This window comes from Dicentrarchus labrax, unplaced genomic scaffold (genome assembly GCF_905237075.1).
Source record: "Dicentrarchus labrax unplaced genomic scaffold, dlabrax2021, whole genome shotgun sequence".
Lineage (NCBI taxonomy): Eukaryota > Metazoa > Chordata > Actinopteri > Moronidae > Dicentrarchus > Dicentrarchus labrax.
Window position 1 is genome coordinate 31,313,005 of NW_026136711.1, and position 22,452 is coordinate 31,335,456.

General features: G+C 38.4%; 4 protein-coding genes across 4 annotated transcripts; 1 reads left to right on the forward strand and 3 right to left on the reverse strand.

Moving 5' to 3' along the window:
• Positions 1-2,217: 2,217 nt before the first annotated feature.
• Positions 2,218-5,846, reverse strand: LOC127371325 (E3 ubiquitin-protein ligase TRIM39-like). Its single transcript, XM_051414068.1, has one exon. It carries the CDS (start codon positions 5,573-5,575, stop codon positions 4,376-4,378), a length of 1,200 nt encoding a protein of 399 aa, XP_051270028.1. The 5' UTR covers positions 5,576-5,846; the 3' UTR covers positions 2,218-4,375.
• Positions 5,847-7,428: 1,582 nt separating this feature from the next.
• Positions 7,429-10,401, forward strand: LOC127371333 (protein ATP6V1FNB). The gene is made up of 5 exons (XM_051414082.1): positions 7,429-7,506; positions 7,883-8,061; positions 8,531-8,705; positions 9,002-9,104; positions 9,689-10,401. Exons 2-5 carry the CDS (start codon positions 7,886-7,888, stop codon positions 9,805-9,807), a joined length of 573 nt encoding a protein of 190 aa, XP_051270042.1. The 5' UTR covers positions 7,429-7,506; positions 7,883-7,885; the 3' UTR covers positions 9,808-10,401.
• Positions 10,402-10,976: 575 nt separating this feature from the next.
• Positions 10,977-15,143, reverse strand: c1qb (complement component 1, q subcomponent, B chain). Its single transcript, XM_051414081.1, has 5 exons — positions 14,983-15,143; positions 14,185-14,344; positions 13,046-13,277; positions 12,067-12,184; positions 10,977-11,307 (listed from the first exon to the last, which is right to left on the reverse strand). The coding sequence occupies exons 1-5, from the start codon at positions 14,983-14,985 to the stop codon at positions 11,098-11,100; spliced, it is 723 nt and encodes a 240-aa protein (XP_051270041.1). The 5' UTR covers positions 14,986-15,143; the 3' UTR covers positions 10,977-11,097.
• A 2,444-nt stretch (positions 15,144-17,587) lies between these two features.
• Positions 17,588-21,881, reverse strand: LOC127371331 (complement C1q subcomponent subunit C). The gene is made up of 7 exons (XM_051414080.1): positions 21,715-21,881; positions 20,629-20,744; positions 20,483-20,545; positions 19,981-20,134; positions 19,267-19,407; positions 18,337-18,463; positions 17,588-18,206 (listed from the first exon to the last, which is right to left on the reverse strand). Exons 2-7 carry the CDS (start codon positions 20,732-20,734, stop codon positions 18,072-18,074), a joined length of 726 nt encoding a protein of 241 aa, XP_051270040.1. The 5' UTR covers positions 20,735-20,744; positions 21,715-21,881; the 3' UTR covers positions 17,588-18,071.
• Positions 21,882-22,452: the final 571 nt, after the last annotated feature.

Below are 22,452 nucleotides of genomic sequence, written 5' to 3' on the forward strand. Positions count from 1 at the left end.
TTCATTTACTGTGCTGAAACCTTCACTGAGACTTCTATAAAAAGTATGAAAATAAGCAAAAGATTGCCACAGGGGGGACTATTAAGGAGTCAGTTGTATAAAAGATACATACTCACAAAAACATGCAGATGTCATCCTCATGCATACTTCAGAGCAGTGGTTCCTAACCTTGGGGGCGCCAAAGCTTCACAGGGGGTCGCAAGGCCTTATCTCTGCATTTCATTCATTTCTGTGAAGAAAATAAAATGAAATTGTTATTTTTAAATAAAGATAGATTAATATTCAAGTTCTAAACTTTAAAGACCTGAACACAAGCTATATTCACAGTTTTGCATTATAAAAGAACCAACAAGCTAATAGAAGAATAAGGAGAAAACACTAAATTTGTCAGAAAAGACAAGTATGAGGGTTGTTAAAAAAAAGGAAAGCTAATCTGTGACAGAATATAATATGCTAAAATTTCATCCAAACCACTCATTTTACACAAACTTCCTGCAGTTATTGTGTTCACTGTTTGTGTTCATGGTACGGTTTAGTTATTCTGTAATTGTTAGCCCCTTAGTCAGGGGTTGTCAGTTTACTCAATGATAGAAAAGGATTCCCTTAAGGAAAAAGGTTGGAAACGAAATGCTGCTGCAGACTCCATAAAATTAATTTCAACATTAGCAGAGCCACAACTCAAAGTGAAAATAAGTTTCCAGGAATTTTGCAAAAGAGGGAAAGGATCCATAACTGCCTGAGCTTCACTTCTGTCTTCAGAAAATGGCTTACAGATAAAAGTAGGATCCTGTTTACTATCCTATCCTACTGTCATGTAGCCACGACTTCTGTAGAGTGTGTCTGCAGAGATGGTGGTCTGCGAAACAAACACAAGTGTTAACCACCTGTTAGCTCTTTGTTAAAGAACCTGTGTGAGGCCTTCTTACTGGAGAGAGATCAGAGGGCTTCAGCAGGGTCTGAGGCTCTCTGCAGTCTGCACACTGAGAAACTCTTCTGTCTGGACCATCAGCAGCCAGTTTGTCTCATCTGCAGAGATTCAAAGACACACAACAACCACAGATTCAGACGCACCGATGAAGCTGCACAGGATCACAGAGAGGAGCTCCCTGAAGCCCTTCTAGGAGAACGCATTAAGGTCCAGGCCCAACTCACAGACAGGCAGATTATATACCTCTCAGAATGTGTGCTGCCACTCTAAGTCAGTTTCAATAATAAAGCTTATGGACACTACAGGATCAAAACTATCCTACAATTCCTGGCATTTGTTCAGACAGCATTTATTCCAACATATAAAGACAAAAAAGCAGAAGGAATACCAAACCCACGGGCAAAACCAGATAGTTTATCCTAACACAACTCATCCTTCACAAGAATTGTTAACTACAGTCTCTGCCACAGTCTGATCATCAGCGGATAAAGAGATTTAACTTCATACATGTTGAATCATGTGCCACCTGCACAAACACACACTTTGAATGAAACAAGAGTCATGGTCTGGCAAAACCTCACCCACTCTCCAATTCACCTGAAATACCAGGAAACAGTTTGTTATTCTTTCTCTGAAAGATATAACAAAATAAAAGTAAGTTTCACCATCTGACTAAACCCACGACTTCCACTGAAGGACGACAGTTACAGGCGGGATTACTGGAATATCACTGATCTGCTCAAACAGAGCTGCTCAATGTAACTTTCTAGGAACATTACAAATGAGGGGATCTACATCTGACTGAGTTTCTGTTTTAAGTTCTGCCTTAACTTCTACTGGAGAGAAAATTGCTGCCCTATCAGAAGAGGATCTGTCCTGTCCTGTCTACAAAGATGGCTTTAGAGATCCTGTTTTCCTGTTAATTGGCCATGAAGAGGAGCTCCCTGAACTCTTACAAGAGAAACTGAAGCTGTTTGAACAAGTTAAAGGAAACTGTGATCAAACAGCAGAACACATTAAGGTCCAGGCCGAACACACAGAGAGACAGATTGAGGAACAGTTTAGGAAGCTTCATCAGTTTCTACAAGAGGAAGAGGAGGCCAGGACCACTGCTCTGAGGGAGGAAGACGAGCAGAAGAGTCAGATGATGAAGGAGCAGATGGAGGCTCTGAGCAGAGAGATAGCAGCTCTTTCAGACACAATCAGAGCCACAGAGGAGGAGCTGAGAGCTGAAGCTGTCTCATTGTAGTTGTAAAATTAAGCATTGGAAACCCTCTACACTATAACAATGTAAATAGGAAATGTATTTTTATTGAAATATTGAAATATGAAAAAGACACAGCTACAGAGAAGAATAAACTAACCCAGCAGTTCCCAACCTTTTTCCTTAAGGGACCCCTCTTCTGTCATTGACTATATTGCACATATTTTGGATATTTCATATTATATTCAATGCACAACAATAACAGTAGAGAACAACTGATACATTGTAAATAGTGAATGCAATAACTGGTATAGAATCGGGTTTATGGCCATGTAGGTTTTCACATACAAGGAATATTACTTGTTTTATTGGTGCATAACAATTAAACATAGAAAATACAAATAAAGATAAAAAATAGAGACAATAGAAAGAGACAATATATAAAACGTAAATAAAAACTGTAGGAAATTTGTGTAAAACAATCAATTGGGATGAATTTTGAGGAGATTATTTCCCATGAATATAGATCACAGATGAGTTTTTATGATATTTTTATCCAATTCTGTCTGTATTATGTATGTGTGTGTGTGGGGGGGGGGGTGGGCTCCACTTCCCTGACAATAAAACAAACAAGGTAGTGTTTAACATAATTAACGCTAACACCAGTAACCCGTGCAGAGGTTACCTCATTAAAAACGTTACTCTTCGTTTTTTGTCACAAACAAAAGTCTTCAACCAGACTGACACAGAACAGGAAGAGCAGTCCTATACAACTAAACCCCACAGTCAGACTGCGTTAATATAGTAAATAATATCAATAAAAGATTTTATTTAGTGAGTAGACTATAACTATTGCACCTAAAACACCCGGGCAACTATTAACTATTAATATATATTTCACAAAGACACGATGATGTCACTGAGCTGTATATTGAGGAGTTTAGTCAGGGTTAGAGTCAGAACCCTACAGGGCTGTTAATCATGTTTTATCTACCGTTGGGACATCCAAGAGGACACTTTTAGCTTGTTTTTGAAACCTTTTATAGATTTTGTACAAAACATAATACAAGTTTTTTAGTTACCTTAACTAGACCCTAACTATGATATTATTATTACTATGCTATTATTCCCAGTACCACAATGTTTCATGACCTTAATTAAGTGCTTTATGTCCTATGACCCGAACATAACCTTTTTCCCATACTGACATTGTATTTAAACTTTTTTTTTAACCTTTAGCATATTGTCATTTTTATTTAACAAATATATTCTTTAATGTTTTGGCTCCAGTCACAGGGTGTTTATATCTGTATTTAATATATATAATATCTGGTGATTGTTACGGTTATGCTTCTTTAGCTTTGGTTAAATAATAAAATGTTTGTGGTTATTTTAGAAATGTTGATTTAAATTAATAGTGAGAAATCATAACCATGGTAGTATATATAATAATGTACTACTTGACAGATCCTGTTAGGTTGTATCAGTTCTGGGATTATGTTATCATATATTATATGTTACCTTTGGTATTTGATAGCCAGTAGATTTGTTTATTATTAATACAAGTGTTTATTAAAGATGATTTATTATTTATAGTGGTCTAAAATACATTTGGTCATAATGTTTAATATGTAAATTACCTTACTGAGCCTTGGTCATGTGTCATTTTAGACCAACTTTATTTTTATTTATAGTTAACTGTGGTAAATACATTTAAAACATATTTGACTAAATGAGATTAAAAAGCAGCTATTTCAAATGCAATTCAGTATTAAATGTAACACAATGCTCACCTTTTGCATTTTCTCAGTAAAAAAAGTTACATCATTTCTGTACTTTTACGTAAATGGAGATTGTATGTATAAAAAAAGTAAAAAATATCATTCCAACTTTCGAACTGATATACAATATGTACACCCATAATATGCTTTATCTGTTGGTTCTCAATTATTAACTAAATGTAAACAATTTAAAATGTAAAGATTCAGACTAGTCAGCATGGAAAAATCCCACCATATGTTAGCTGATAGAAAAAGCACTTATACACCCAAAGATATTAACTGGATGACCGGCTGGTAAATACTGATAAACCATGTAAAGTTTAAAAAGATAAAAGTCCTGAAATTTAGTCATACCTGTTCGTCTACACAGTTGATTTGTCTCTCATTATCTGTTGAGAGCTTCAGTCCATTTTGAAATCAGAAATTAAACAGAACTAACACAACGGTGAATCAGAGCTTTAGCTAGAAGACAAAAAAAGGCCACCAACTCTTGGTGTACACTTGGCTTTCTGTGTGTTCTGAGTCCTTCACTGGTAATATCTTCAGTGGGAGTGCGTTTCCATTGCCGAGGTATGGATACAGCCTCTCAGTAAAAGTGTGTGTGAAGGTGTGTATGTGTGTGTTGGTATCAGGATCAGAGAATGACAGTTTTCCTCTTTCATAGTCCAGATGAACTCTGATCCTCTGCAGCGCCTTCTTTACTGACAGAAGAGTGGCCGGACCTTTTGAGGCCTGTGCTCTGAATTCCATTTGATTGAAGCGTATTCTCCATAATCCAGACTGTGGTTGTTCCTTCCTCTCAACAGACTCTGTTGCCACACCAATGCTCCAGTATATATTGTCTCCAACCTCAACATCCCAGCTGTAAGTCCCCGAATTAAAGCCCTCAGAGCCCAGGACAGAGTGGTAGGAAATGATCCTCTCTGGGTTTCCAGGAAGCTTCTGTCTCTCTCCACGGCTCACACTGGTCAGATCTTCAGACAGGATGAGTTTTGGGTTGGCAGTGTTTGGATCCAGAATCACGGGAGTGTAGGAGACCTTCTCCTTCATCTTCTTCCAGATGTTGAATGTCAGGTTGCCCAGGTGTTTGGCCACATCTATCAGAGCTCCTGAGACCAGCTGTGGATCCTCCAGCAGGGGGCGCTGCTGGACTCTTTTCACTGCAGCCTTGTAGTTCTGCAGGAATGAGACGTCTTCAGCTCTCTGCTCCTCCTCTGTGGCTCTGATTGTGTCTGAAAGAGCTGCTATTTCTCTGCTCAGAGCTTCAATCTGCTCCTTCATCATCTTACTCTTCTGCTCCTCTTCCTCCCTCAGAGCAGTGATCCTGGCCTCCTCTTCCTCTTGTAGAAACTGATGAAGCTTCTTAAACTGCTCCTTAATCTGTCTCTCTGTGTGTTCGGCCTGGACCTTAATGTGTTCTGCTGTTTGATCAAAGTTTCCTTTAACTTGTTTAAAGATCTTCAGTTTCTCTTTAAAGGGCTTCAGTGTTTTCTGGAGCTTCTCTCTGTGATCCTGTGCAGCTTCATCGATGGGTCTTACTCTGTGGTTGGTGTGTATTTCTGAATCTCTGCAGACGACACAAACTGGCTGCTGATGGTCCAGACAGAAGAGTTTGAGTTTCTCAGAGTGCAGACTGCAGAGAGCCTCAGATCCTGCTGCCATTTTTTCAGCGAACAATGATGGAAACACGCCAGGAACAAACAAGCAAGAACAAGAAAGAAAGCACCTTCTCTTCTAGATCAGATTTCCCACCATTTTTCCATTATGCAGGGTTTCCAAGTATTCTCTCCTGTAGCTCTCCTCCTTTTGTAAAAGTTGTGGATTTGTTTTGATGGTTATGGTCTCCGGGTGTGTGTGTGTTTTCTGCGAGACACAAGTACAGCTTATATTTCTTCTGTTGTTCTCTGGTGAGTCAGTTAAGGGGTGGAGCTTTGTCACACCCTTTCTGAGCATGAATGCTGTCAAACCATGATGGGGGTTAATTATTTTCTTCATGCAGCAATGCAATAACACTGCTTGAACTCAACTCAAATCAAATCAAATCATGTCATAACATGCAGATAGAGCAAGTGGAAAAAAATGTCAAAGCATGAACCACCTGTCATGACCCATATCTGGATAAAGGCAAATTAATTAAAGGTGATTAAAGGCACAGTTAAAGCAACTTTTTTAAAAATATATAAATTCTTTTTGTCATTTTGCTTTATTGATAGTGACAAAAAAGAGAGACAGGAAAGACAGGGGACAGATAAAGGGGATAACTTGCTGGCCGGGCTGCTGTGGTTCAGGACTCACAAGGACTGATAACCAGTTCTGTAGCAGCATACTGAACCAAACACCTTCAGATATGGTCATCCTAGTATTGCTGCCACATTCTTGCTTGGTTAGGTATATACAGTGGCCAATATTAACTAATATTAGCAAGATAATGGCCTGGTTGGTTTTTGATGATTCAAATAATGAACTGAAATGATATTATGTTATATTGCTATGTCTTTACTTCGTTCAGGTGTCTTCTCTGCTTGCACTACTGTGTTGATACTTTTAAACACGTCACAAAAATTTCAATAATATATGAGTAAAAAACCTCACTGCACCATGCTGGAAGACCCATTTGGTGTATCCTCTTTCCTCACACTGAATCTGCCCAGTGATGGCATTATTACAGCAGCTGATTCAAGAGAATCTTGGGTAAATGTTGGAAATCTTAAATGTACAATATTTAAATTCTGCTGCTAAAGAGTCTCTCACATTAAAACAAAAGTGAAAGCTGAAGTTTGAAGACGTTGTGAAGTAGCGTCAGATCATTGGAGTTGTTGTCTTCACCACCATTGTCGACATTGCAGTCAGCTTCTCCTGGTTAGGATTCCTTCACTGTTCATCGTTCAGGAAGTTTCTACCGATAGAAGAATTAGCCACAGAGGTCTCCTCCTCTCAAAAACAAATGGACCCAGTGATTAATATTGTTAAAAACACTGAATAAAGCAGTTTCACCTTAAAAATCAGTGTTTCTCTGATATAGTTCTCTGATAAAGGACTCATAACTTTGGATCCAGACGTCCAATGACTAAAATCCTTCATTCGGTTAAAATATATAGTTAAAATCGACAAAGATCTAAAAGGTGTATCATAGTATATCATTAACACTGGATGAAAAGTCAATTTATGACAACTTCTGGCAGACAACCACAGCACTAATGCATGCACAATGGGGATATAATATGACGCCACTGACAGGTGGCCGGTGAAACACACCTGAATAAGATGAGTTTGGGAGTCTGTAAGTACACAACTCAACTCAGAGGTCTAGTGTTTATAGATATTTTAATGTGGAAATGTTACATATTACATCTTTAATGTAATGGTATCACCATTTATGGACAAAGGAGGTGCTATTCAGCAAAGATGAAAGGCTTTAAGCACTGAAGAGGCATGAGATTTAGGTGTATAACAGGTTTCTAGGGGTAGGAAGAACAGGATGTGCGTTTGCATGTGTCTCATGTTTCCTTGTGTTACAGACTGTTATCTGATCCACATCTCATTTCCACAGCGAGGAGCTGATCCTGCACAGCTCTGCATCAGACACACCAAAGGTAAATTAAGACATTTAACAATTAGAGAATCGAATCTTTCCATAAAGGGATTTAAGAAACGTCTCCTAGACAAATAATGGCATATAGCTTATTGCATGGAAGTCGATGAGAACTGAATTTTCCTAATTGCCTTTGATTTTTCACTTCTTTGAAAGACATTTGTGGTGGTGTTGTAATATACAGCGGATTTCTTTCTTTCTTTCTTTCTTTCTTACACTGCTTTCTTGTCTGAGGAGTAAAATCCACCAATCAATACAACTGTCCCTCTATTAGTTGTTCATGTTTAAAGCCATTTAAATTCATCTCATTAAGTAAATCAAAGTAAGATTGTGTCAAAATGGTAAACTGAGAGTCGCTAAGTTAAGCTTTCTGGCAGGAGATGCGTTGCCTGCTGACAACCCAGAGCCAGAACTGCTACCGAGAGCAGATCCAGAAGGAGATGTTGACCCGTTTAGCCTGGAAGAGCCGCTATGCCAAGCTTTACCCGTCCTGCTATAACCCCCAAAACAATAGCACAGAGCCAACACAGCTGCCACATCTGCATGCTGACCCACGGTGAGCTGCTTTATTTACATTAAACCTGCTGTCAGAAGGGTTTTTAATATATGACTGCAGCTCTGTTATCAACATGAATCCAGAAGTATGTCCCAGCTGTGTTTTCATTACCTTAAATCTGAGTAATGAAGCTTCAAAACAATTTAAGAGTCAAAGTCTTCAATGCAATGAACATCCGACGCATGAAGACTCATATCATTTGACGTGCACACATCAGATGTGCCATACGGACAGATATAGAAAAAATGGTCCAAAGAATGAATGTAATAAAACAGATTTTTTTGGGGAGTTGATAATGTCAGTTAGTAACAGTTTGTTTAATTTATTTATATCTGTGCTGTTTAAGGGACAAGTGTGTATCTAGCAGTGTAGTTACACAAAAAAAGGCAAAAGGCTCCATCTAGAGCCAGTGTTTGGTTTGTTTATTGTTATTTATAAAGACTTTTTGTGTTTATGCTCCAACCACCAGAGCTATCCTGCCTCCTGTTACCAGGACACCTGAGAAGCGAAGTGACCTTCATCCTCCTACTCCTCCTCCTCCTGTGCTCACTTTGGAAGGGGAGGGGAGGCTTAACGTGACCCCACCGATGAGGCCGGTTTCTCCCCAGACCAGACATGCTCTCTATCAGGACTCCTCTCACCATGTACGAATCACAACCTATGTTCAAGCACCGGTATTGATTGATATTATTGACTGGTTGTAGGAGTCTGCACTGGATCTCAGATTGTCTAGGTTTTATTTACTTGCTTTTAATCTTAACATTGCATATGCATAAAACAAAAGTCTTAGCTAATTCTTTAAAGGATGATGACATTTAGCTGATAACTGCACTGTCACAAGCAGCCAGCCATTTTATAATTTGATTGGTCAGTATTCCTGTATTTCTGCCAAATGTTTAAATGTATTTAAAAGTAATTTTAGACTAAACATCTTCTGCAGGGGAAGGGGCGGCGTCTGTACCTGCAGAGACGTGGACAGATTAGACCCGAGGAGAAGTTTGACTTTCCTTTGCTCTCGTCCTGGGAGTACGGCTGGAGGCTGGGTAAGATGGAGGCGCTGTCTGCTCCACGTATATATCTGCTAGACCGTACACGGATGTCAGGGTGATCACAGAATTATACACTAAACGTACAATATGTAATTTCTGCTGCCAAAACAGTACCAAAAGATGAAGTTTGGGTGAACTCTTGAAATAGCGTGGGATTCATGGGAGTTGTTGTCTTCACCACCATTGTTGTCATTGCATATTCTCCGGGTTAGGATTCCTTCAGTGTTCATTGTTTAGGCCAAATTGTCCGCAGAGGTCTCCTCCAAATAGACCCGGTGATTAAAACCAGTGAAAACACTGAATAAAATCTGTTTCTCCAACATTGTCTGGCAGACAAAGGATGTCTCAGAGGGCCTGCAAGCTGAGCTGCTGCTAACATTAGCTCTGCTTGTTTCTCTGTTAACTTAGAAATCCAGACCTCCAATGAATAAAATCCTTCATCTGGTTAAAATATACAGTTAAAAACCACCAAGATCCAGAAATGTTATCTAATCTAATACTTATTGATACATCATCATATTCTTGATGTTGTAGATCAGTTTTCTCTCCAGATTAACAGTGTCTGACTGGATCTACAGGTGACTACACTCTGGATTACAGAACTCCGTCCCGCGCCAAGTCGTCGGTGGTGAAGAGCACGTTCTACGCCAGGAACGGTGTGTTCAGCAGCCCATCAGCTACCGACACACTGGGCTGAGGTTCAGCCTTCAGACACCAGAGGTCTCTAATGAGAGTGCAGAACAAGGAACTTTTCAACATTAATGTGATAATATAAACTCTGATTTTCTTTTAATGGCCACTAGGGCTAAATGTCCCCTCAGTTCATGTGATCTGGGGATTTGGGAAAAAAATATAATAATGATTGTTATGATTGATCATGTGATTGGTAATTTATAATGAATTTGAAAGAGCAATACATATTTATGACAAGCTTAGAGGGTCCAATCAGGTTCAACAGATAAATCCGCCTGGCAATCCTTTACTTCCTGTACCACTGTCTGTTTACCTTCCACACACCTGTAAGGTTAAGTGTCTGCCAACCTGACACTGTGTGCTGGATAATTCATGAACTCCTGGCCGGGTATTAGTCGGAAAGCTATACACCTGATACCTCCATGTTTTTAAATAGTGAGCCACTGGAGGAAATGTTACACACCACAACATTAAATATTTTATTTCTAATCAGTCACATTTCCATTATGCTTTTTTTTGTGTTTCATTCCTGCACTGCTGTATAGATGTATATATGTTTATACTATATAAAATATAAACTTATTTAATGTGTAAATAAGCTGATATTATCTTTTATTTATTAATTTTGATCCATTCTGTGTTAACACATTATAAGCCTCCTCCACTGAACCATTTGTCAACCAATCTCAATAAAGAGACCAAAACCAACAATGTGTTAATATATCTCTCAGTATATTCCGACTTAACCTACTCTGCCTTCCTTACACAGCTGGTCACTGTAGTTTGAGTAAATGTTACTCAAACAGGAGGAAAATAGTGAATTCATCCGGGACTATTTTCAGCGGCGGATTAATCCACATTTGATCCTTGAGTTAGTATTTACAGTGGTAGCAGGACTGAGTCAAAATAAACTGCAGTGTGTGTTCATGGTAATGGAGGTGGTGGTAACGTTTTACTTGACATAGTAAAAATAATAATATTACCGAAATAACACAGTAACACGTGTCACTTCATTGCTGTACCACTGGTCACCATTTGTTTATTAAAATGTACTATAACTATTTAATAAAGATGGTAAATTGTTCACTATGATGGATTTATCGTACTGAAATAACAAAAAAAACTTGCAAATGAATGATGGAAAATGCAGTAATTTTAAAAACAATGCAGCAATGCCACGAATGAAGTCAATCTTTATTAATTTTGCTGACCTTTGTACAATTACAGAAAACACACATTTAATTGCTGTAAATGTCTCCGAAAAGTCTGTTTATTGTGACGTGATTTTATAGCTTCAGGCGGTGGGGAAGATCAGGAAGCCGGTGAAGGTGTGGCTGGTGCTCGACTGGCTCGTCACTATGTTATTGTACTTGGTTGCCTGCACTGAGACCGTGTCTCCGGCCTCCAGCGACAGGACTGCCGAGCCGGAAGTGACCAGGAAACCTTCAAATGCATCACACAGCTCCATGTGACTGTCACTGCCCTTCACCAGCTTCAGGCACACCTAGATGAATAAATACAGTCAGCACAAATATCCACAGTTCAATTTGAGTGAGACATTGTCATACACGGAAATGTGACGACGTTGAATAGGTTGAATCTAGAAACGTAAAAAGGTTTCAGGACATGTATGTTGCATTTCTTTCTTTCCAGTGCATTTCAGTGTTTATTCTAGATAGTTGAGAGATGAGCAGGGAGAAAGAGATGCAACAAAGCTCCCTGGCTGGACTCAAACCACACACACTACTGTCCCCGCTCAAAAGTACTTCCCTACTGTTTGTCATCATGCCTCTTTGCCACTCGTCGATGCGAGCGCCATCTCATCAAACATAATCAGATGTGTTTTGTACTATATGGCGTTGTAGGAACAGGAGGTTTTCTGCAGGATTTTCCGCCACTAAATCAGGTTTTCACCATTAGAAAGGACATGCATGTGTATGTGCATTTGTAGAACAGCCTATTGGGACGCCCTCTTTCTGAAAAGACCTGCGATTGGCCAAAGTCTCCTGTCACAGGCGACATTTTTCAAAACTTGAAAACAGAGCCAAGGATAAGTTCAAAAGTCTAGTTTTCTCTCAGACTACTTAAACTATGCTGAAAGGTTATTATGGTACCCTGGTTTTAGGTACACATCTTGGGTAAATGTGATTTTTGACTACTGGTTAAAAGATTGAGTCTTGAAGACAAATGAAGAAAATCAAAAAGATGAGTCTGAGAAGAGGAACAGATACACAGATCAGTTGAATGAACTCTTCACACTCACTTTGCTCCTTGCTGAAACGTGGTAACTGAAGAAATAAATGCCTTTGACGAGACATGTGAAGGTTCCATTTGTCAGCGCATCTCCTTGAAGCTGTTGATCCAGGTCTGGCAAAATCTGTCTGTGGGAAGTTTACACAAACACAGTTTCTATTGATTATTGATTGACTGATTGAAGCCTGTCATTAAAACTTTCATGAACATTTTTGTTTCTCTATCTAATGTTTTGTTTTGTATTTTACAATTGATTGAAATATCTTAACAAATATTAGATTCTAAGAAATTTGGTACAGGTTTCCATGGTGACCTTGACAATAAATCCTAATAACTTTAGTGATCTCCTGACTTGATGAGGTTCATATTTGTAGCTGTGAGTGAAATTTCTCAATAAATATTGGATTGATTCCCATGAAATTAGGTACAGACATTGATGTTGCTCTCAAGAGAAAATATTAGCAGATGTTAGCAAGCTACATCTTTATACAAGCTTAACATCAGCATGTCTGCATGCTAATGTTTGCATTTAGCTCAAAGCACTGCTGTACTCTGCTAAGTACAGTCTCACAGAACTGTAGAGCTGTTTTCTCTTCCTGTGTGTCTGTTTGTATGCTACAGTAGTTAGTTGGAGAAAGGTATGTCACAATGCACCTGCATGCATCCATCAAACTGTTGCTGTATTTGTATCAAAATCAGAACAGTTGTGGGGCTGTTAAGTTTCCAGGCTGCTCTCAATCAAATCTGATCAAACACGGCCACACAGTCTTTCTTCAGCAGTCTTTTCCAGACTTAGCTTTGACTGTTGCTTATTTAGTCACGAATATTTAAAAGGACCAATCTGGGTTTTATGGGGCTTTAATGGTGACATCAGGCTGCAAAAAAACAAAACTAGCTATCTTATAAATTCTGTCCCTAAACCTCTCCTATCAAACAGCCAATACCACTGTTGCTTCTCTTACTGTGACTTTAAACTGTCTAACACTGACCTGTTGAAGTTCATGGCAGTATCGAGCTCTGGTGCCTGCGATATCATCCGTTTGTAGGAGAAGAAGGATTTCTGCTGGTTGGAAGGGTTGAAGGGCCTTCCCTTCTCCCCTGGCCGGCCTGCATAACCCGCAGGCCCCGGAAGGCCCACGTCCCCCTTCAGCCCAGGCCGTCCTGGTGGGCCCCGTGGACCCGGCGTCCCCTTCTGGCCCTTGACAGGCTGAACTGCCTCACCTGTTCATACAGAGAAGCACTTACTGTCACAAGCTCGTTAGTGTGAATTGACGCTAATGAAAGAAAATAAATGACAGATTTTAGCTGTAAATTGAAAGAAAAAACTATAATAAACTAAGCAGCACTTTACCAATTTTATTGTAATAAGGAAATGTTTGTAAATTTTGCATCACGCTTTCTTACTGCAACTAAAAAAAACAAAGGAAACACAATCAAACGTAAAAAGCATTTTCATCAATTTCTGAAAACAAAACACACTGCAAATGTAGAAAACACAAACAAATACAAAACACAAGGTGAACATGGTTCTTCATTCGCCTGTGTGCATGTGAATGTGTGTTCTTAAGGTGCAGTGCATTGGGCTTATGAGTGATGAACAGTCATGGGATACACCTGGTAGTAGTGGAAAAAAACTAACCACTAATAAGTCAATATATCCAAACTTCCCACCAACGTAACTTAACAACATAAGCTCACCTGCTGCACTAAAAAAATGTGTTAAATTAAAAGGTCCAGTGTGTAGATTTGTGTTTTTCGTGCCTTTTGCTGCCTCAGTAATTTATCCTTCGACGCTTGGAAGGGGAGGGTTCAGACAGGAAACTGTGCTCTGCAGTTGTACAGCTACATGTCAGTACACAGTGGACCTTTAACTAAACTTATTTAAAGTTTGCTCATGAGTTGAGAAAATCTACCAGCTGAGTGAAGTTCACTGAACATGAGGTTGTTTCCTCATCTACAAACTTATATAAATAATAAAAACTTGCATAAAGTTTAATGAATAACTGCTTAGTCGCACTGACATGTTAATCAGATTTACATTTTCTCAAAACAAAAATCAGGGACAGAATGAGGAAAAACATGTGAACAGAATGTGTATCTGATGTCTTTATGTGCAGTATGAGCTCACCAGGGTCTCCCTTCTCTCCCTTGAGACCGTCTTTGCCGTTGGGTCCATGGGTACCTGGTATCCCAGGAATCCCTGGGGCCCCACAGGACTGTGTGACAACCGAGTCCATGTGAACCAAGAGTAGAAACACTGCAGTACTGCAGCTCAGCCACTGGGCGGCCTGAATGAACACACACAGATACACTGACAAACTCGTTTTTGTCATTTAAGAGGACTTATCATCATTTAGGAGACTTTACTTTAACCACAACCAGTACATGTTTAAACCGAAACCATAACAATAACCTTTAACCAAACTGGATTTTTCCCTGTAGCTGACTCACTGTTCTTGAGTGTAATTATTGTTAATTAAATTAGAAATTTGAACAGTAAAATCCACACAAAGCAGCAAGCTGACACACATAATACAAATTATAGAAAGAGCTGACATTTTGGAGGTTCAAGGTTGATATCGATAATATTTATATGAATATTACATATAATACAATGCATGGTTGAAATTAAATTGAACTTCAAGATAAATGAATGCCTAAATTCCTGCATTTATACGTAAGACATTTAAACCTTTTAGGACATGCGGACAACTTGCTATGGACAACAACTCTTCTAAGCATGCATCCAAATAATTACTTTGTTTAAAGGTGAAACATAATGACAGGGATTTTAGATTTAACATCAAGAAACATGAAACCATCAAATTCTGTATCAACAATGCTTCTGCCTGATTAAGTGATTTTCTCTATCTCTCTGTCTATAAATAATTTTGCTCTTTGGTTTCGTAGGACACAAAAGTCTCACCATTTGGAGGTAATGCAGTCACTCGTCCTGATAAGCTGATGGAGAGCGGAGTCGAAGAGCTGTCCTGCTTCACAGTGACGGCAGCAGCTCAGTCAGGAAAAAACAGGAAGTGAAACGATTAAAGAGTCTACCAGCGCTGCTCTATTGGTGTACATAATAATCATTTTTAGGATACAATACTGACTGAAGTGGGGACCTAGAAAAAACAGTTTGCTGCTTTCACTGGTGGAATGAAACAAAGTACAGACCATATTGCTTCTCCACTACATTGTTTGAGGCAGATGCACTTTTTACTGCAACATATTTAACTGAAAGCTAGAGTAAGAAGTTACTTTGTAATAAACATATGCATACTCATTGATTAAACTACATAAACAGTGCACAAAATAATTCAAATTAGCTCCACCTTTACCAACTACAACAGTAAAATGCTAATTAATGCATCAGTAATAATAAACAAATGATTTAATATCATGTCACTTAGAGTACATTTTGCTGTTGCATATTTTTATTTAAGTGACATTTTGAAGCCAGGACTTTGGTAGTTCTGCACTTTGAACTTAAAATATAAAGTAACATAAAATAAAAATTCTTTAAAATACTTAAATACAGTAGCCTACTATATAGTGCTTAATGACTTTCCACCACTGACCACAGATATTTCTTTTTAAATCCTCTTTTGTTCATTACCCCTTCTGTATGTCTTCTGGGCTTTTTTCTTTGTTGCATTTTAACTATTTCTCATAACATCTTTAATATTTGTGGAGTCAACGCCTTTTCCTGTAAATCTGATATTATTTTATTGCATTTATCTGACAGAGCAAATGACCCATCAGAGGAAGTGAAACTGTTTAACAAGAAGTCAGGAAAAACTCCACCTGATGAAAAACTGATGAAGAAGCATTGTTTAATGTATCTGATTAAAAAAAAAAAAAATCTTTCCTCAAGATTAACATTTTGTTCTGTTTTTCTCTCAACTTCCTCTTTGTTGTTGCCTGTTTTCCTGGCAGTGTGCTTCTGAGGGTCTGGATGTCAGTATCTGTTCCACAAAATATTGAATTTCCTCAACAGTATCCATCAGCAAAGAGCTGATGTAAAGTTATAATAATTACATCCTGTAAAATATGCTAGTTTGTCATTTTCTGTCTTTTTCAGATCCTCTTTCCATTTCTTCCTCCAATGTTTTGTTTTCTATTTATGCATGTTTGGATCTACAATGTAAAAAGATTTTTTTCAGTCTGTGATTAACTGTGTTTTGGGGTCATTGTAGATATTGGTCTGGATGACCCTGTCATGACAAGCAAATGAATGTGATCGTTTTAATGTCACCCAAGGTAAAACCTATAATCTTTAGGATTTTCATGAAATAAAAAAAACATTTTTGATAATATCTGAAGGTCTGTATTATTTTAACTATTACCATAGCCATTTCATGTACTTAACATTTTGTAATTCAAAGTTCAAGGTTCATTTAATTGTCATTCTACAACACAGGGTTGCACAACACCTACCTTTATGTTACATAAGCTACATTTGTACAATTTAATTACCTAGTAGATTTTAGTATTAGTGGTGTAGTCTGCCAGAAATGTATTATGCAGAAATGTTTAAAGAAGGTTAAAGGCAGACTGTAATCTTGATATATTTGAAGATATAGGTTATAATTGTGCAAGCTGAGTTATGGAACAGGAATTGAACTCAAATGCAGACTTGAAAGCAGAGTAAGAGCCATTGCAAAAAGGTGGTGAAACTGGACTTCAATGGACATCAAAATGATCATGCAAAATCTTAAATCCAATAAATAGAGAAGAAAGGCCGTAGAATACTGAGGAAACCCAAGGGAACAGGCTAATAGCTTCACATATGAACAAGGATAAACTCACAAGAAACACAAATACAGGAGAAGGATAACAAGACACAGGTGAAAGTAATCAGGGCAGGACGGACAATCAAAACTGGAGGGAAAACAGACAAAGACAGAAGGTAAAGCCAAACAAGACGCAAGAGGAGGAATATTACAAAATAAAGCATGAAATAATCATGACAAAAAATGCATTCAAGACTGTATCATCTGCATAGAAATGTATAAGTCTGTGTTGGAATGATTAATGGCACTGAGTAATGTGGATAGTATTATTAGTAGTATGTCATCATCATAATCTGGGAGGTTAAAATAATTATTTTATTTTAACAATTACATTTTGGAAAAGTTATCAAAATGTCTGACCCTACCTGTGGTATCAGCTATCAAAATAAATGTGATAAAGTGTGATAAAAATGTTTGCGGTGGCAAAGTTCGGAGTTAGGACACAGAATATGATAGGTGACAATAAGGTAACACCTGATCTTTAATTATAAGATCATAAATGATGATTATGAGATACTGAAGTCATAATTACAAGGTAAATGCATTGCAGGGTGTACATACATAGAAATCCAAATCAATATAGCCTGGGTTCTCACAATGTTCTACAGATGTCACTTCTCAAGAGCCGGAAAATATTTAAATACGCTTCCCATTCAACCTGAAACAATGTACAACTTGAAATCGTCAGAGCTCAGTACTGTTGGTGAATTTATACCATTCATACATATATCAAAGAAATTCTTGTTTCAAGTTCTTTATTTATCATGTGCACAACAATCACATTGAAGCAGTCGTTGGCAGTGAAATTCTGGTTCTCCCAACAATGCTCATACAATATGTATAAAAAGAATGTGTCAATAGGTTTGTTTTTAAATGTATTGTTTTACTTCATTTCAGTTTACACATACCTGCTTATTCATCTTAAAATGATAGTGTGTATACCTTTTTGTAGCATGTGACAGTTTATATTGTTTGTATTTATTATTGTAACAATAGCCCTAATCTTCCTCATTTGCCAGATCTCTCTTTTGAAAATAGATTTCAATCACAATAAGACTTTAGTAAAATAAAGGAAAAAGAAATGTGTAAATGAAAAGCAACATACTTTTTTTTAATGGTCAGTGTGAACGAAAGGAAGACATTATTTTGTCAATAGTTGCAGCCTTGAAGTGTTGCCGTAAAATTTAGAAATAAGGCTGTTTTGTGTTTCCCGTCCTGTGATTCAGTGAGGATGCAGCAGGAAGCCAGAGAAGATGCTGTAACCAGCAGGTCTTCCTCTCATCCCTCTGTAGTCTTTGGTCTCCAGCCAAACCTCCTGATTCCTCGACAGGTAAACCGCCACGCTGCCCGCAGTCGTCTGGAATCAGTAACGGTTACATTTTTACACCAGAGAAGGGTACTGTAAATTATTCTTTTTTTTACTGACGTATTATTTGGTGGCAGAATAATAAGTAAAATAAATCCGTAGTATTGTTTATTGTGCGTACCTGTCTCTTGCCACGGCGATGATCACAGAATGATGTCACTAGTGTTTGGTCCACCTTCATCAGCACACACAGTTTGTCCTCTAAAGAAGCATGGAACACGAAGTAGTACGTTCCCGGGACCCGACACCTACAACACACAAACATAATTAATTATCTTAAAGTGGATTTTTTCCCTTCCTATCTGGTTCGACAGCTTGATCACACTGGAAACCGAAAGGTCTTCATTTGTTTGGCTTGTTTATAAATTGCAGACCAATCAGGGAATCGTTTTTAGCAAGAGGCTGCGATTGTCGTTCTGTCCATTGCTCCTTTACTTTGATCCAGACCTAAATATCTCAACAATTATTGGGTGGATTTTATTAAATTTTAGACAGACATTGATGGTTCCCAGATGATGAATCCTACTGACTTTGGTGATCTTCTGGCTTTTCCTGCAGCACAACCAGGAGATTCACATTTGTAGTTATATGAAACTCTCAACTAATGGATGGACTGCAATGAACTTTGGTTCAAACACTCATGTTCCCTCAGGGTGAACTGAACTTTGGAAATACTACTGCTATATGCTATTAGCACCTATCTCAGTTTTTTGCGCAAGTCTGTCAATTTGTGGCCATGTTGACAGCTGACTTGTCTTGTTTATAGCAGATTGGAGGTGGAACAAGTGCATAAAAGCAGTTTTTTAATTAAATGACCTGTCGCTGACACACGGAGCAAGTTAGGAAGTCTTCATTTGGAAAACCCCAAATAATCTGTAGTTCAATCGTTTGCATCGCTTCCAGTTTGGCTGTTAGTCTAATTTAAACTGACCTTAACCAAAATAAGAAACACCCTGACTCCAAAATGTGTTTATGGATCATACAAATTTGTAGTGAAACTAACATGATTGGTTTCAGTAAGATATGATAAGAAAACCGGTGGTTTTCTCACCTGAAGCGCCCTGTCTCTGTTTGGTAGTCATTGTTGATGTTGGTGATGACGTTGGTGAACCGAATGATGCTGGCTTTGTCCGGGTATTGGTCGGTTCCTCTGGCCACACTGAAGGCTGCCTGCTGCTGGACGCCAATAGTCCTGCAGCCACAGAAATAACACAGAGTGATACTCAGAGCTGAAGGTGTGGTAAGAAATTCTGGAGAAAATCCAAAACCATGACAAACAGATATAATGTAAAAAACAACACAGCAAGTAATGTAACTAACGAGACAGCAGACCAGTTCCAGACAGTGATTCTCAGAACTCTTCTGCTATAGCTAACATTACATTATTATATACAACAATATGTCTTTGGAAACTTGAAAGTAAGCTGAATGTCCAACATAAATCCTAGCTGGAATAACATGTTAGTGTTGTGTGGCTCGGTCTGATTGTTTGTTTGTTAGAATCACATTACCTAGAATGTCCCACAACTTATGAAGCATATATGCAGCATGTAAGCATCAGTTTAGTTAATCAAATTACCACACAGGGCAGTCATCTCCCTTGAGGTGTGTGGGGCCATTGAACAGTTGCCCCATTTGTCCAGTCAGTAATCCGGCCTTGATGCTCAGTTGGGCTTGGCGGGAATTGTTAACTCTTCTTTTAATGATCATCAATAACTACTCTGCTGCCCTCATTAGAACACCTGTGCCTTCCTCAATTACATACCCTGCTTCTCCTGGTTCTCCCAGAGGTCCGGCAACCCCTGGAACGCCTGGTTCCCCGGGGTCTCCGCTCTGGCCTCGTTTACCAGAGAATCCCATCAGCCCCAGGTCTCCCTTGTCCCCCTTCTGAAACCCGAGGCCAACGTTCCCCACTGTTCCTGTAAACAGCAACAACAGTTTGGCATAATAACTACACTGACCTCCTGTGTTTGATAGTATAGTATAGAATAGTTCAACATTGTGGGAAATACGCTTGTTTGTTTTTTTCAAGAGTTAGATTAGAAGACCAATATCAATCTCCGTCTGTAGAAATGCCACAGCTGGAATCAAACACGTACCCCTGTTTTTTCATGTAAAGTAAAAAAATAAGTCACAGTTTTTTAAATTTAATTTTCCATTCCATCCAAGTTAGCTGTAAAAATGTTGCATCACATTTGCAATGCAAACATAATGGCAAGTTTAAATATGATCTGCACAAACTTGTGGATCAGCATGTTGTTGGATACCTGGGTCTCCTTTGTCTCCTTTCCCTCCATCTCGACCGTCTCTGCCAGGCATCCCAGGAATACCTGAGGATGGAAAGATGGATAAACAATAAATACATTTTTAAAAAAAGATACACACATATACATACAAACATGCATGCACATACCTGGCATTCCTGGCATCCCTGTTGCTGGGCAGCTCTCCATGGCAACCAGCAGGTGTATGGCCAGTGAGAGCACGGCGCTGATTATGAGGAAACAATGCTGGGGCATGACGGAGAACCTGACATGGAGAAGAGGAGACAAGGAAAGATGAGAGGAGTTGAAGAATTAGGAAAATTAAACAAGAAATGAGAAGGAAGAGACAGGTGGGAAGGACTGATAAGATAAAAAGACAGGAGACAAGGAAGAAAAACACAAAACAAAGAAAGATGGGAAGAAAAGCGAAGGAGAGGAGACAAGGACAGAATGGAGGAGGCCAGGAGAAAGGAGGGAAGAACAGGATAAGAAATGGAAAGATTAGATTAGAAGAGAAGGAAAGGAAGTGAGGACAGAATGAAATGATAGGGGAAAAGAGGAGATGAAAAAATAGGGAAAAGGAAGATGAAATGAGGCAAAGACAGGAAGAGTAAGGGAGAGGAGACAAGGAGGGAATGGATGAGATGAGGAGGGAGGGGGAAAAGAAAAGGAAACAATGCAAAGGAAAGACAAAAAGGAAGATTACAGAATAGAATAGAAATATTAGGAGAGGAGGGAAGGGTGCTGGAGAAAAAAAGGAAATGATGAGGACACAAGGAAAGAGGAGAGGGGGGAAGACATTGGTGCAGGAGGAATGGGGAGATGAAAGGAGAGGAGACGAGGAGGTAAGGAAAGAGGAATATGGAGGAAGTGGAGACGCAGAGGAGACAAGGAGGAAAGAGGCGGTAGAGGAGAAAAGCAAAACTGACAGTTTGGTTCAATCCCCTGTAAAATGCAACACAGTGCCTTTGAGCAACTGAGTCAAGAAAATATAATTCAATTTAACAAAGAAAATGTGAGGTGACATTATACCGATCAAATATGTCCTCTTTTAATATAAAATAATACACAATCATAATGATAATAATAATAATAATAATAATAATAATGAAAGGACAAACAGAAGAGCATCTTGTAAACAAAAACAGATTCTCTTTTACAAATAAATGACTTTAATTTAGTAAACTATAATCAACAGATGTGGAAAATAAATGTAAGATATGTATAAAACTCACCCGAGAGAACAAACTAACAGATAAATGAAACCCACAGCGGTGAGTTTATAGCAAACTGAAGAGAAGCTCCGAGTCCTGCAGCAGCCAGAGGAGGAAGCCGACACAAAACCAAAGATTCAGCAGCTCTTACGTCAGAGAATATATTTTCTGAGCCGACTGTATGTAGTTCTGCAATTCTGGGAGGTTACTGAGAGTTGGAAGGACGCAGAGACAGAGAGAGATAATGAAATAGATTATAATATGTATATATATATATATATATATATATATATATATGTGTGGGTTGGGGAAGGGTTACTTTAAAAATGTAATATATGTACCTGAAAAAAAATATAGTCAGTAACCTAATCAAAGTATCCCAGTATTTGTGACACCTAAACCTAGAAAAACATCCCGAGAAAAAGAACACATGGACAGGGGTGTCCACACACATTTGGCCATGTAGGGTACATTTACTTATGTAGTAACTCCAGCTGGACCAAATTCTCATTTTGTTGAATTGGAAGCCAAATAACCCACGAACCCACTCAACCTCAAGCTGAAAGATGTGATCTTACAGTTTGAAACTCCAATGCCAAAAAAAGCCCTTTTGAACTGAATTGAACTGGATGAATCCATGACTAGTAATTGATAACATGGAGCTATTTATGGTGATATCTTTGAAATCCACTCCTTTATTTATTATATTTGATTTGTATTTTAAAAAGTTCTCCAATAAACAGACATTATAGAAAAGAA

What these genes read in the sequence shown, in the direction of transcription:
- LOC127371325 (XM_051414068.1), bottom strand. Translation starts at nt 5,575, where the DNA reads ATGGCAGCAGGATCTGAGGCTCTCTGCAGTCTGCACTCTGAGAAACTC.
- LOC127371333 (XM_051414082.1), top strand. Translation starts at nt 7,886, where the DNA reads ATGCGTTGCCTGCTGACAACCCAGAGCCAGAACTGCTACCGAGAGCAG. An exon ending in CATCTGCATGCTGACCCACG is followed by an intron (nt 8,062 to 8,530) that starts GTGAGCTGCTTT and finishes TCCAACCACCAG; the next exon opens with AGCTATCCTGCCTCCTGTTA. An exon ending in ATCAGGACTCCTCTCACCAT is followed by an intron (nt 8,706 to 9,001) that starts GTACGAATCACA and finishes CATCTTCTGCAG; the next exon opens with GGGAAGGGGCGGCGTCTGTA.
- c1qb (XM_051414081.1), bottom strand. An exon ending in GGGAGAGAAGGGAGACCCTG is followed by an intron (nt 13,278 to 14,184) that starts GTGAGCTCATAC and finishes CTGTATGAACAG; the next exon opens with GTGAGGCAGTTCAGCCTGTC. An exon ending in ACGTTTCAGCAAGGAGCAAA is followed by an intron (nt 11,308 to 12,066) that starts GTGAGTGTGAAG and finishes TTATTCATCTAG; the next exon opens with GTGTGCCTGAAGCTGGTGAA.
- LOC127371331 (XM_051414080.1), bottom strand. Translation starts at nt 20,734, where the DNA reads ATGCCCCAGCATTGTTTCCTCATAATCAGCGCCGTGCTCTCACTGGCC. An exon ending in AGGAGACAAAGGAGACCCAG is followed by an intron (nt 20,135 to 20,482) that starts GTATCCAACAAC and finishes TGCTGTTTACAG; the next exon opens with GAACAGTGGGGAACGTTGGC. An exon ending in ATCGCCGTGGCAAGAGACAG is followed by an intron (nt 18,207 to 18,336) that starts GTACGCACAATA and finishes TACTGATTCCAG; the next exon opens with ACGACTGCGGGCAGCGTGGC.